This window comes from Sodiomyces alkalinus (assembly GCF_003711515.1).
Source record: "Sodiomyces alkalinus F11 unplaced genomic scaffold SODALscaffold_12, whole genome shotgun sequence".
NCBI lineage: Eukaryota > Fungi > Ascomycota > Sordariomycetes > Glomerellales > Plectosphaerellaceae > Sodiomyces > Sodiomyces alkalinus.
Genome location: NW_021167090.1, coordinates 991,873 through 1,003,385, shown reverse-complemented (window position 1 = coordinate 1,003,385; position 11,513 = coordinate 991,873). Strand labels below are relative to the sequence as shown.

The 11,513-nt window shown below is 54.5% G+C and overlaps 5 protein-coding genes across 5 annotated transcripts; 3 read left to right on the top strand and 2 right to left on the bottom strand.

Annotated features, from left to right (window-relative positions):
• Nucleotides 1-628: 628 nt before the first annotated feature.
• Nucleotides 629-4,477, bottom strand: SODALDRAFT_321222 (kinase-like protein; the record flags this gene model as incomplete). The annotated part of the gene is made up of 2 exons (XM_028609608.1): nt 629-4,040; nt 4,191-4,477. The coding sequence occupies 2 exons, from the start codon at nt 4,475-4,477 to the stop codon at nt 629-631; spliced, it is 3,699 nt and encodes a 1,232-aa protein (XP_028462983.1).
• Nucleotides 4,478-4,625: 148 nt separating this feature from the next.
• On the bottom strand, nt 4,626-5,367 carry SODALDRAFT_78809 (hypothetical protein). The gene has a single exon (XM_028615697.1). The coding sequence runs from the start codon at nt 5,282-5,284 to the stop codon at nt 4,775-4,777; it is 510 nt and encodes a 169-aa protein (XP_028462982.1). The 5' UTR covers nt 5,285-5,367; the 3' UTR covers nt 4,626-4,774.
• Nucleotides 5,368-7,886: 2,519 nt separating this feature from the next.
• Nucleotides 7,887-9,086, top strand: SODALDRAFT_363859 (hypothetical protein; the record flags this gene model as incomplete). The annotated part of the gene is made up of 7 exons (XM_028614604.1): nt 7,887-7,899; nt 8,042-8,109; nt 8,212-8,296; nt 8,382-8,428; nt 8,529-8,649; nt 8,706-8,793; nt 8,978-9,086. 7 exons carry the CDS (start codon nt 7,887-7,889, stop codon nt 9,084-9,086), a joined length of 531 nt encoding a protein of 176 aa, XP_028462981.1.
• A 616-nt stretch (nt 9,087-9,702) lies between these two features.
• On the top strand, nt 9,703-10,441 carry SODALDRAFT_329351 (hypothetical protein; the record flags this gene model as incomplete). Its single annotated transcript, XM_028610915.1, has 1 exon — nt 9,703-10,441. A coding segment is annotated over exon 1 (218 nt), but the record flags the coding sequence as incomplete, so codon positions are not given.
• A 183-nt stretch (nt 10,442-10,624) lies between these two features.
• SODALDRAFT_329350 (hypothetical protein) lies at nt 10,625-11,084 on the top strand. Its single transcript, XM_028610914.1, has one exon. It carries the CDS (start codon nt 10,666-10,668, stop codon nt 11,044-11,046), a length of 381 nt encoding a protein of 126 aa, XP_028462979.1. The 5' UTR covers nt 10,625-10,665; the 3' UTR covers nt 11,047-11,084.
• Nucleotides 11,085-11,513: the final 429 nt, after the last annotated feature.

Below are 11,513 nucleotides of genomic sequence, written 5' to 3'. Positions count from 1 at the left end.
CATGTCCAGGCCGAGAAGACCAGCAAACCAACCAACCGTCTATTCGTACTGAATCAGAATGCCAACCCGCCGCAGCTCAAACCGATTTCTTTCCCCCCTTTTCTCGCGGAAAAAAAAATAATAGTGAGAAAGGGAGGGGTGAGGCATCGTCTCTTTGCCCCAGAGACCAGAAACAAGAGAAAACCGGCCCCTTTGTCGTATATAGCAATCTATCATGCTTCCTCGAATGCTGGCAACACCTCCTGTGTGCCGTTGTTCCGAGGGTGACGACAGATGTAAAAAAGTGGTTATGTATGCGAGAGAACCCCCCATCGGCTGTATGAAACGTATGAAATGGGGTGGGAGAAAGTCCGGGCTCGAGGACGAAGGGTAATAATAATAATTTGTCCGTTTGAGTCGCCCGCCGTCTTTGGTGATGATGCAAATGTGGTATCCGATGCGATCCGAGAAAGAAGAAAATCGTGAAAGTGTTCCAGATGTCTCCGATGCTAAAACCGATGTACAAAGCCTCCTGTCGATGCAACACAGCGGTAGATATGTACGTACGCCCAAGAAGGCTAGATCGCCACCACGCACTGGCATCCCGGTAGGTATGAAATGCAGATGACGTGTGTTCCACGCCAGCAGGTCAACGCGGTTTCTTCTTCGGCTTGGCCATCAGCAACCCCCCGTCGCTGTCGCTATCATCGTCGTCATCGTACTCGTCCGACGGCCGCATCCTTGGTGTGCACGAAGCAATGTCGGTAGGCGGCTGGTGCGAGTCCAGCTGAACGGCGATGACGCCATTGTCGCTGTCTTTCCTGTCCAGCGCGGCTTGCCTCTCCAAGTCCTCGATGGGGAACCCGGCAATGGGTTCCTTGGTGAGAGCGGGCGGCGTGAGCGATTCGGTCGTGTCGAGCAACTCCGGGCGGGCGCTGACCGCGGCGGGATTCACAGGCAGCTCGGTTTCCGGTTCGGCCGAGACCGAACTGGCACCGCTCAGCAGCGCCGGGAGCGAAGGGTCCGACTGGAACGGCAACATGCGTTCCTTCGATGGGCACACCGACGACATGGGGCTAGCCGACTCGCTGGGGCTGGTCAGCGGGGTCGCCAGACCCGCCATCGAAGTCGACCTCGACGACTTGCACGTCTCCATGGTGGTACCCCGAGAAAAGCGCGGTTCATCTTCGTCGCCTGGGGACGGCGGACAAGGCACATCAGCTGGATCAACAATCGTTTCGAGCTGGGCTTCTGCCAGCCGGTCCACGAGGCTCCGTTCATACTCGGCAATCTGCTGCCGTTGTAGCTCTTCCCTTGCGCAGCGGAACGAGGACGGATTGCTCGAAGTGTTGTACGTTTCAGGGGGCGGGGTCTTGGTCGCGTCGGGGGTTTCTTCGCTATGTAGAACCCGGTGCGCCGTTTGCGGCCGGTCTTCCGGGTGCCCAGTGTGTTCCATTGGCTGAAGTCGGCCGTTCTGGTAGCCATTGACAGCTTGCGGACAGAAGAAGAGCGGCGAAGCAAGAGCGGGACCAGCTGCCATGGCCTTGCCCAGATCTACCGAGTGAGCGGGCCTGGGCCGTGCGGGACTTCGGTGCATGGCGTCGGTGACGTGGACCTGAGCAGCAGTCAAGCCGACCGTGGGCTGACCACGCTTGTCGGTGCTGGAGAATAAGTCCCGGTCGACCGAGCGAGAGAAGGTCAGGTCGTCCTGCTTGTGCTGATCCCTGCCGTGGGCACGGGTGGTGATGGAAGGCGTCGGCGGTACCGTTCTCGCTTGGCGTGGCGGGTCTGGGGTTAGTGCCAGGAATGAGTTGAAGTGTCGTTGCAAGGACCTGGCAGCGGCTGACGAGGGCGACGGCGAAGACGACGCAGAACTGGCTAGTAGCTCGTTAGTGGCTGGCGGGGTGAAGGCGTTATTATCATCCGGTGATACCCTTCGCGCCTCGTTGTGCCACGGGCTTGGCCATTGCGATTGCGGTTGCGACTGCGGATGGGTTGGCAGGACGGCGGTGGCCAGGGGATCGTACCCGGCTTCGGACGATGGGGCGGCCATGCTCTGTGACAGCGGATGCTCGGCGCCCGGGGCAAAGTCCTTGACGTTAGAAAAGTAATCGTCACCGCCCCTGAAGCTCTTGCGGCGGTCCCACTGACCGAACCCGGGCGGCGCAGTGTCCCCGGCGGAGCTGGCAACACTGCTCGTGGCCCTGCGCCTCGATTTGCTGTCGCTGCGTTCGACCAGAGGGTGCATGACTTTGCCGACGGCCTTCTTGACGGCCGATCGTGCTCGCTCGAGGAAGGTGATGGGAACAACGGCGTGGGCGGCCTCCCGAGCATCGACCTGCACCCTCCTGCCCTGGGAGGGCCGCGCGGGATCGGTCTCTTCAAGCCAGGATGACGGGTTCGAGATGTCCTCCAGGACCCAGGGGTGTCTCTTGATGTCCCTAAGCCGGATCCTCCTATCCGGATCCTTGGTGAACATGAGCCGGAGAAGCTCTAGGAGGGATTCAGGAATGTCTTCGTAGACGAGCTCGTTGTCGTCCCGGTAGGGCGGCTGGTTGTGTCGCTTGTAGAGCGACGGAACGTCCGGGCGAGTGGCCGGATCGACAGGCCGGAGTCGCTTCGTCGGGATGAAGACCTCTTCGTAGGCGATTTTCCTGAACATGACCCACTCGTCCTCGGCCTGGAAGGGGATGCGGGCGTAGATCAGACAATACAGGGTGACTCCGAGGGACCAGATGTCGATCATCTCCGAGATCTTGGGCAGCTGTCGCTCCGTGTCGGTGTAACAGAGCTCGGGGGCGAAAAAGGCGGGCGTGCCAACGGATCTGGCAAGCTCGCGATCGTCGTCGAAGTCCTGAGCTTCCGACTCGGAAACAGACTCGTCGTCGGGCTCGCCGTCGCGGATGGGCCGGCCGAAGTAAGACACGCCAAAGTCGGAGATCTTGACGCGATGGTCCTTGGTCCAGAGCAGATTGGCCGGCTTGATGTCCCTGTGCACCACGCCCTGGTAGTGCAGGTAATCCAGTCCCAAGACGGTGTCCCGGAAGACGGACCTCGCCTGCTCGAGGGTGAAACAAGGTACGTAGGAGAAATCTTCGGCAAAGGGATCATGCGTAGCGGAACTCCAGTCGACCGACGACATGTGTGAGATGATGGAATCGGCCATGCTGGGCGACCGGCCGCGGGAGGTCCCCTCTTCGATATAGGCGCCGTACATGGTCCCTTCGAGGACTGCTGCCGGGCCGTTGTTGCTGGATCTCGGGGCGCCCGGCGTCTCGATGTCGCTGCCGTCCGAAACGGACATCCGAGAAGTGCGAGCGGTAGCGAAGCGATCCATGGACCTTACAGAGGACGTCCTGGAAGGTGGGCCGGAGGGTGTCCCAGAAGTGGCGGCATACGAGGTAAGCAGGGAACCGGCGGGGGACCCTCGGCGGGCGGCAGTGGACATGACGGCGAGATCGTCGGCGGAGGGAATGCGGGACTGCGACGAGGCATAGCTGGAGTCGTCGGCCACGCCGTGTTCCATGCTCCAGTGTTCGTGTGGGTTCGCATTGGCTTGCGACATCTTGGCCCGCTTCAACTCGTTGATGACATGGCGATGTTCCAGGAGCTTGTTGTACCGTTCCTCCTCGGGGCTGAGGGCCTCGCCTCGCATCTCGCGCTCGACACGGCGGCGCTCGACCTGGCAGATGTGTGGCAACCCCTTCTTCCGCCAGACAATCTCGCCGAGCTCAACATGTTCGAGGATCAGGTAGATCTTCCGCAATTCAGGGTCGTCGATGATTTCGAGCAGCGAGACGACGTTGGGGTGGCGCATCTTCTTGAGAATGGCAATCTCCCGCATGGTCTTGTCGTGGGGGGACATGGCCATGACCTTCCCAAGCCGGCGTTTCTTGGAGTAGCGGGGAATGATCTTAATAGCCACGTTCTCGCCGGTTTCCAGATTGCGCGCCAGCTTGACCTTGCCGTGCATACCTCGACCAATCTCCTCGATGACCTCATATTGATTGATGAGTTTCCGGCCGGTAATGCTGTCCGAGTCGATCAAGGCTTTGTGAGTTCTGCGTGGGAGAAGAAAGAATGTCAACGGCCTGTTCCCTAGCATGGAGAGTGGGGAGAAGGCAAGTGGTTGTTGGGTGAGTGAAGAGCCATCGGTTCATGGAAAACTCCCCACACCGGCACTCGCCCAAAGTGGCTATTGTTTGACTTACTCCCTAACTTTGTGATGCTGCAGAGGGTGCAGGTACGGGCTGTTCGTCTCGCCTGTGGGCGTGTTCGAGTCGGAGGCGGATGGAGCGGGCAAGCTGTGTGTAGTCCCGAGTCCTGGGATGGACGGGCTAAAGAGTCCTGGCGACGTCATGGGAGTGCTGGAAGCCGTCCTCGGCGGGGGCGTGGAAGACGAGGGGATGATGTGGTGGAGATTGGGGTGTTGAAAAGTCGGCCGGCGCTCCTCTTCCTGCCGCTGATCGTGCGGCTGTGACGAATTCTGCAGTTCCATGGCGCAGGAGTGACGGTGAAAGTATTCAGCTGGATGCAGGTCGACATTATTGAACCGGGGGGGGTGGGCGATGTGGCGAGAAAAGAGGCGGGGGTGGGTGTTATAGGAGTCGAGATGAGCGCAAGAGCAGCGAGAACTCAGGCGAACCTAGACAACAGTGACTGGGGACCTCGCGTGGTCCTTGATCAAGCAGACATCGTCACTGTATTATATGTGGTGAGAAACGGGAAATAAGGATCTCCGACAAGCCAAGCGTGACCGTCGAGATGGTGGTGATGCGTGGGAGGTTCGCCTTATTCAGCTTCGAAGCAGTCGATCACCGGCTCGTTTTCGTGGCTGACAATAAGGTGGACTAGAAGGGGGGATGATGTTGGCAGCCGGTATGGCAAGAGACGGACCGGATAGTGGCAGTGCTCGGCGTGTAGAGAAAGGAATACGAAAATATATACGGCGGAGCGTAGGCGGGGAAGAGTCGAGTTTTGATAGTGCGAAAATAGAGTGAGAACCGAAAGGCCCTAGGACGTAAGAAAGAAGATGAGAAAGATTTGAAAACGATGGTACACAAAGGAAAGTGACAGGATTCCTGGTAATCTGGTAATGTCGAGGATAAGTTCGTGGGTTGGAATCCGTGGGTTCAAAGGAGGTTGAAGAACAAGAGTCGAAGAGTTGGGGAGGGACAAAACCGGGAGATAAGAGATGCCAGGACGAATAATTCGAGGTGGTGGTGGATGGAGCCTTGCGATGGGCAAGGGCAATGGAACGACTGTACCAAGGTACAACGTACGTACCAAGGCCCAAGTGCCCCATGCGAAAAGCACAGAAAGTACGGATAGTGGAGGTCGCATGCACCTGGACAGACGAGGGACTAGGCGTAAAGGGAAAGGTACGGGGTACCCTGGTATGATGTACGAAGTACTTAGGTACTTTGTGCTCTGTCCTGTCCGATCCACGAAAGAAGCTGCGGAAGGGCTGCAAAGGGCAAAGGGCTGCAAGAGGCAGCAAGGTACAATATTAAAGTACAGTAGCTGGCTGACCAGTGGCAGCGACGGATCGGACGTTAGTGGGTCCGGTTATTAGTGACCGGCTTGGGTGGTGTGTTATGGGTAAGGTGGGAATCCAGGCGATAGGTACTTGAGCTTCAAGTATACAGTGAATTATGGAAGACGGGAAAGGGTAATCACTGTATGGATCATTGACAAGACATAGCACGCCAACATCATGAGGTGTCTCCCCGTATCCGTACACGTACGCTACCGACCATGATACCCTGCTCAAGACGACGAAAATGGTATTCGTAGATTCCCAAAGGACCATGGCACTTTGTATAAGAACGGGAATTAATCGGAGTACGGATTACAAAAGAATTTCGAGTCCGAGATTGTTGTAGCCCCTCAAAGGCATTGACTTGAAGTTCCGGGTTGGATCTATCAAGACAAGTTTACATACCTCGAGAGCTGATAGCTACGGTAGGGGAAACGTTTCACACTAATTACAACGTACATAAGGTATGTACGTAGTCCATATACCAAGTCATATAATCAGAGCAAGACGTACAACGTACGTGTATCCGTACTGGACCATACATGAATTGAAGTACTCCGTGCACCCAAGGAGTCAGAACCAGTGTTCGGGAAGAAAGCAAGCCTCCCGTACTTTTGCGCATCCTACCTACCTTAGGCAACAGGCATAGATATGAGAGACATCCGTGCATCAAGGTAGGTACTTTGCAAGCAGGTAACCACCACTTGTTGCTGGGAAATGGTGGCCTGTCTTGTCAAGCATTTTCACTACACTACACGTATTTTCGTAGTGGTGGTGATGGTGATGAATCCTGATGGTGGTGGCGGTACGCAACGAAATAACAAGAGAAGCAGAGAGAAGAACAAAAAGTCAGGAGATGATGACGATAGGATAGACGGCCAAGAGCACCAAAACCGTGCGCCAAGCTCACTCGTTCTCGGCACCTACGCGCTTCTCGCACTGGCCATGGCGGGCCCACTCCTCACACCATTTTGGACGACCTTCTGGCTTGGCATTTGTTGATGCCAAGTCTTTTGCAAGGGTACTTGGCCGACGAGTGGAGAAAAGGTACGAAGCAAGGTACCGAGATCTGATAGGGGGTGGGGCCACTTTTTTTCCCACCCACCGTTCGCGTTCGTTCTTGCGATTACATCCGCCTGGACTACACCCAGAATGCACCCAAAACGTCGCCTAATCCTGGACCGGCGCGGAGCCTAACCGGGCAAAAGGGGGCCTCGCTGGTTATGTACTCAGTTACTGAGTTGCGCAGTTGCGCGGTACTGGTTACGCGGTAACGTATCCATACAAAGTACGTCCGGTACGGAGTACTACGAAGTCTTGTACATACATGTTCGTACGAAGTCCAAGGACGAAGGACGACAAGGTCGATCAAGGCTCAAGTGAAGAGCTTATCGCGCTAGTGCCATCCGACCTCGGCCCGTGATTGGGTTGGCCGCGCTATCAAGGCCTGAATTTCGGTCGTGGCGTTTTAGATTTGGTTCGTTGGGATCCACCTGCCTCTCATTGGCCTATTTATTTCGCCGCCCTGCATCTGAAGCAAAACGCTCCACCGTCGAAAGCCAAGTACGTGCGGATACACAGGTACGTTCCTTGTTTATGTACCGACGGTATTCTTGCTACGAAGTCCGCACGTACTGAGTACAGGTTACAGGTTGGACATAAGGTTGGAAATGATGATTCTTCGGACATCGACTCTGTTCGTGATCTTCTTCTTTTAGTCCTTATTCAGCTTTCTCGGCGATTCGCCGAGGAAGCTGCTTTGTACTCCATAAGGTAATACAGAAGGGACGGATTTTTATTATCATTTTTATTATCATTTTTATTATCATTTTATTCGAGTTTTTTTTTTTAATCAAGACAAAGCTCCCGGCTCTACGGCAATAAGCAGGCCAAGTCTCGTCTCGAGGAAGAGAGGAGCAAAGAACGAAGCGAATCTACATATAAATGAGAAGAGGAGTCCAGACCTCCGTTGATCAATATACCAAGTCCGCGTCATTTAAGGTACGGAATACGCGAGCCACTCGACACGTCGTTGCTCCTCCGTCGTCTTTCGTCCTTCGTGCCGTGTAGGACACATTGTGGCCGACGTCGGTCGTCTCACGATATGTCCACTATATGATATGTCCGCGTTGTGCCCACAGTTTACCGTACGCTGTAATCTCTCGTCTTTATTAGTCGACTCCCCAGTGCCGTGCCAGCACATTTGTGCCGGTACGTACGCCATTGAAATAACTGCAAGACTATGTACTGCAAGACAAATTTTGAAAGCCATCTCGCATCTCAACCTTTCGTTGGTTCGGTTTTCTTGTTCCTGGCGTCAGGAAGTTAGATTTTCGACGTCCCCGTACAGAGCCGGGAATAACCCATAATGCTTGCTTCTTGTATGCAGATATCGCAATTGCAACAGCCCTTATATTAGGCTTGGGCCTCCCTGCATCACCGTACCCTGCCCATCACCCATTGGACTGGCCTAACTTCTAACTTCCCACATTCCTTTCCGTTCCTTGTTCTGCCAATGTTTAGACGTCAGTCGGAATTCCCTCCGTTTCCTCGTCGCCACCCACATCACGTCGTACAACGTATCTACCGTCGTAGGTTATCATGGCAGGTGCCCCTATCGACTAACATTGTTCATATGTTTTGAGTTTTCCTTTTTTTTTAATCACCTCAATTCATCATGACCATGAAAATAGAAGGGCAGCCAGCAGGAAAAGAACAAACCACACATAACATGCATGACTTCAAGCTCCCCCTGCCCTGACGTTGGCCTGCCTGCCTGTTCGCTTGATTGTCTTGTCTCAATCCCTATCGGCCCATGCTGTGTACCTGGCCCTAGGTATTTTTGGGGTGCCCTCATCGTCAGGGTCACATCCCAGCCCGACTCTCACGGACCAACGCTTCTTTCGCATCGTGTCTGTTATCGTTACATCCTTGGCCCCTTGGCCCACGGAAATCTGACTAAACTCTCGTTCTTTTTCTTTTGTTTTTCTCTTCGACTTTGTTTGCACAGGCCGTGCAGTCGGCAATTGGAGACAAAATCAGAGACAAAAAAACCCCCCCCCCAGAAAAGGATAATTTGAACACACTCTCGACTGCGTTGGCTGCTACGACGGAGCCCACGGATGGGAAGGGTATCGGTAGAGTAGCATCGCGTCCCGCTCGAGACAATACCCTGCGTGCATGAAAGGGGGGACCGACGCCCACAGAACGAGAGACCAAACGGGGAACAACGGGAACAGCGGGACAGGGTCCAGAAGTGAAGATGCGGGCAAGACGTGGCAGCGCTAGAACTGTCTCGGTCGCAGTTGTGTTTGTTGCGTTGCCATGATACGCACAGGTAATAAACAAAGTAGTCAGCCAGAACAAGACTCGTCTCGCCCTTTTTTTTCTCTCTCTCTCTCTTTTTGTTGGTTTCTCACGATGCTTCCCTTCCTCACTCCTTCTCCGGGCCCCTTACAGACGAATATTTGCCGCCCATATGTACAACGTAGTCAGCAGATCTGCTTCTCCCTTGGGTTCGAGCGTCGACGAGGGTCATGGCCAGGCCTGGACCGTGTACCGCGCCTGAACCGGAGTCTTTTCTATGCGGTGTAATTACGACGTATGTACGTTGGAGGGGGCAGCATTATAGGCCGGGAGCTAATTAATAAGCCAGCACCGCTCGCTGTACGGAGCCTGAGTACTTTCCCAACGAGTACCTCGCGAAAGCATCGTGAGTATTTGAGGTGTGGTGTTGAGGCGCTGGGCACGATGGGGGCGGGGATTTTTTTTTTTTTTTGGGCGACGGATCCTTCAGACTCCGGGCCCCCTCCCCCTCTGCCCCCATGAACTGGATGCTGGGGATGCCTTGATGCCTCTTTGCATCCCATTGATCCCACTCGAAAATTTGAGGTCGCTGTGCATTCGGGCACACCGCTTGAAGGGGTGTCATGATCGATTGGCTAGCTTTGGGCGCACCGTCTTAGGATATCGTGAGTAGGATTGGGAAGCTACAGTACTTTGTTGGTTGATTTCTCCCGTTGTCTTGTCAATTGAGCCATGAACAAAATGGCAGGTTAGCCCCCTCTCCCCCTTGACAGAGATTAGGGGGCATTGTCCACTTGCATCTCGCATCGCATCACGACCAGAACCGACACCACCCTCATACCACCCGCCACTGTCAAACTGGGTGTTGCGATGTAACGGAATAATCATCAATCATAACTGCTCATTTCCATCATATATGCCGTTGTCTATAATTGAACAACTGTCTGTTTTATTTACCCTTTATTATTTTCTGTCTCGAGTTTCTTTGATTTTTACAATCTTCTTTTTTTCCCCTTTTTTTGGCCCCTTTATGCCTTTGCTATTAGTAACTGTTTTCTCTTGGCTCACCGTATTGTTTGTTTTCCTCTTCGTCACAGCAGCAGCAGGCCGGCGATGCAAAGAAACGACATGATACTCACAAATCAAGTGTTCTTCCAAGGCTATCATGGTCGTACGTTGATTATCGTCGGAGAAAGTAACTCACTTCCTTCCTCCCTCCCAGAAGATAGCGAATATGACTGCTCATTTTCCTACGCCCGCCTCCTACGCAATTACCCGTCGGCGTCGTCTACACTACCATTTATTCCTTGCAGTCCTTCCCATTTTTGCCACATTTAATGTTCCCAGTATCAATACATCATCCCCGCCGCGTCATTCTGGCATGACCGTTGCCAGCCGGGCGGCGCCACAACTGGCGAGGATGGTGGGTGATGGGCCTTCCGGGCCGTCTAAGTAGACGGCTTATAGCGGCCGTCAGCAACGATGGGTGCTCCGGAGTTGGCGTTTCTCAGCCCAGTGTCCAAGAGGAGGATGAGCAGATGGGGAGCACAATAGAGGAAGAGGATGCCATCCAAGAAATGACACAATGAGGAATGGGCTGGCTTTGCAAAACGCCTCTTTCATGAGCAACCAACGACAAGAGAGGGGGCAGGAGGGGTAAAGCATCCACGATTATGAATCCAGCCATTCCTCCTCCTCCTCCTCCTCCTCCCCAGTCAGTCTGGATGGGGAAACGAAGCAGCACGTCGGGCAGGGGAGGGCTCGTGTTACCACCTCCCAGGTGCCCAACCCCAAGCTCAAATGCTCCCCAGAACACGCTTGTCACGGTCACAGCCACGGACATGATGCAACTGAAGCTGCAGGGTCGTAGGAGATGGTCGATCACTTCCCTTCCCTCTTCCCTCTTCCCTCTCGGAGGGCAACAGATCGGGTGCAGGCAAGCAAGTGGGTATGAAAGACGAACGATGATTGATTGGCCTCGACTGATCGAGTTGGGATGTTTGATGGTGTTGCCCCAGCATCCCCGACTGCACTGCAGAGTACACCAATTTTGCATCTCGTTTCCCGTCCTTTCTCTTCTTCCACACTTTTACTTCAGTGTGTCTGCGACGCCTGCAAGTCTTCATGGTTCTCCATTCCCCGCAGCCACGCGCGCGCTCTCGCTCGCAGCTACCACCCTCCTTTGGCTCAGCAGGTCCATTTCCATATACGGCGTGGCGTAGCTTCGATCACAAGAAGACGAGACGCTATGGTAAAGAGGAAAATGCGGAGAAGGAGGGAAGCAGATGCAGAAGCAGATGCAGATGCAGATGCAGATGGAGAGGAGGGGAGGGGAGGAAAACCGTTGCCCATGGTTATTCGTCAGGACCGCCGACTTCTTTGGCTCACCATCCCATTCACAACACCCTCCTCAATCTCCATCCCTGGCCCTTTTCCGAGTATCCGCCATAACGTCTCCGCCTCCACCTCCGCCTCCGCATTTCCCCCTTTCTTTTTCCCACTCGTTGCCTTGAAATTATCCACATCCCCCAAGGTGCGGAATCACACCGATTTGGCCCCTCCTTCATTGCAACGCTTTTTGTCTCTCCCCCGCCATCTCTTTGATCTCGACATCGCATTTGATTGGGTGAGTCGGGGAAGCTTGGGCAGGGATGTCGGAGCTACTGTTACTTACCTGTTACGTATTTTT

Coding starts and splice junctions, on each gene's coding strand:
- SODALDRAFT_78809 (XM_028615697.1), bottom strand. CDS start 5,284: ATGGGGCACTTGGGCCTTGGTACGTACGTTGTACCTTGGTACAGTCGT.
- SODALDRAFT_329350 (XM_028610914.1), top strand. CDS start 10,666: ATGATGCAACTGAAGCTGCAGGGTCGTAGGAGATGGTCGATCACTTCC.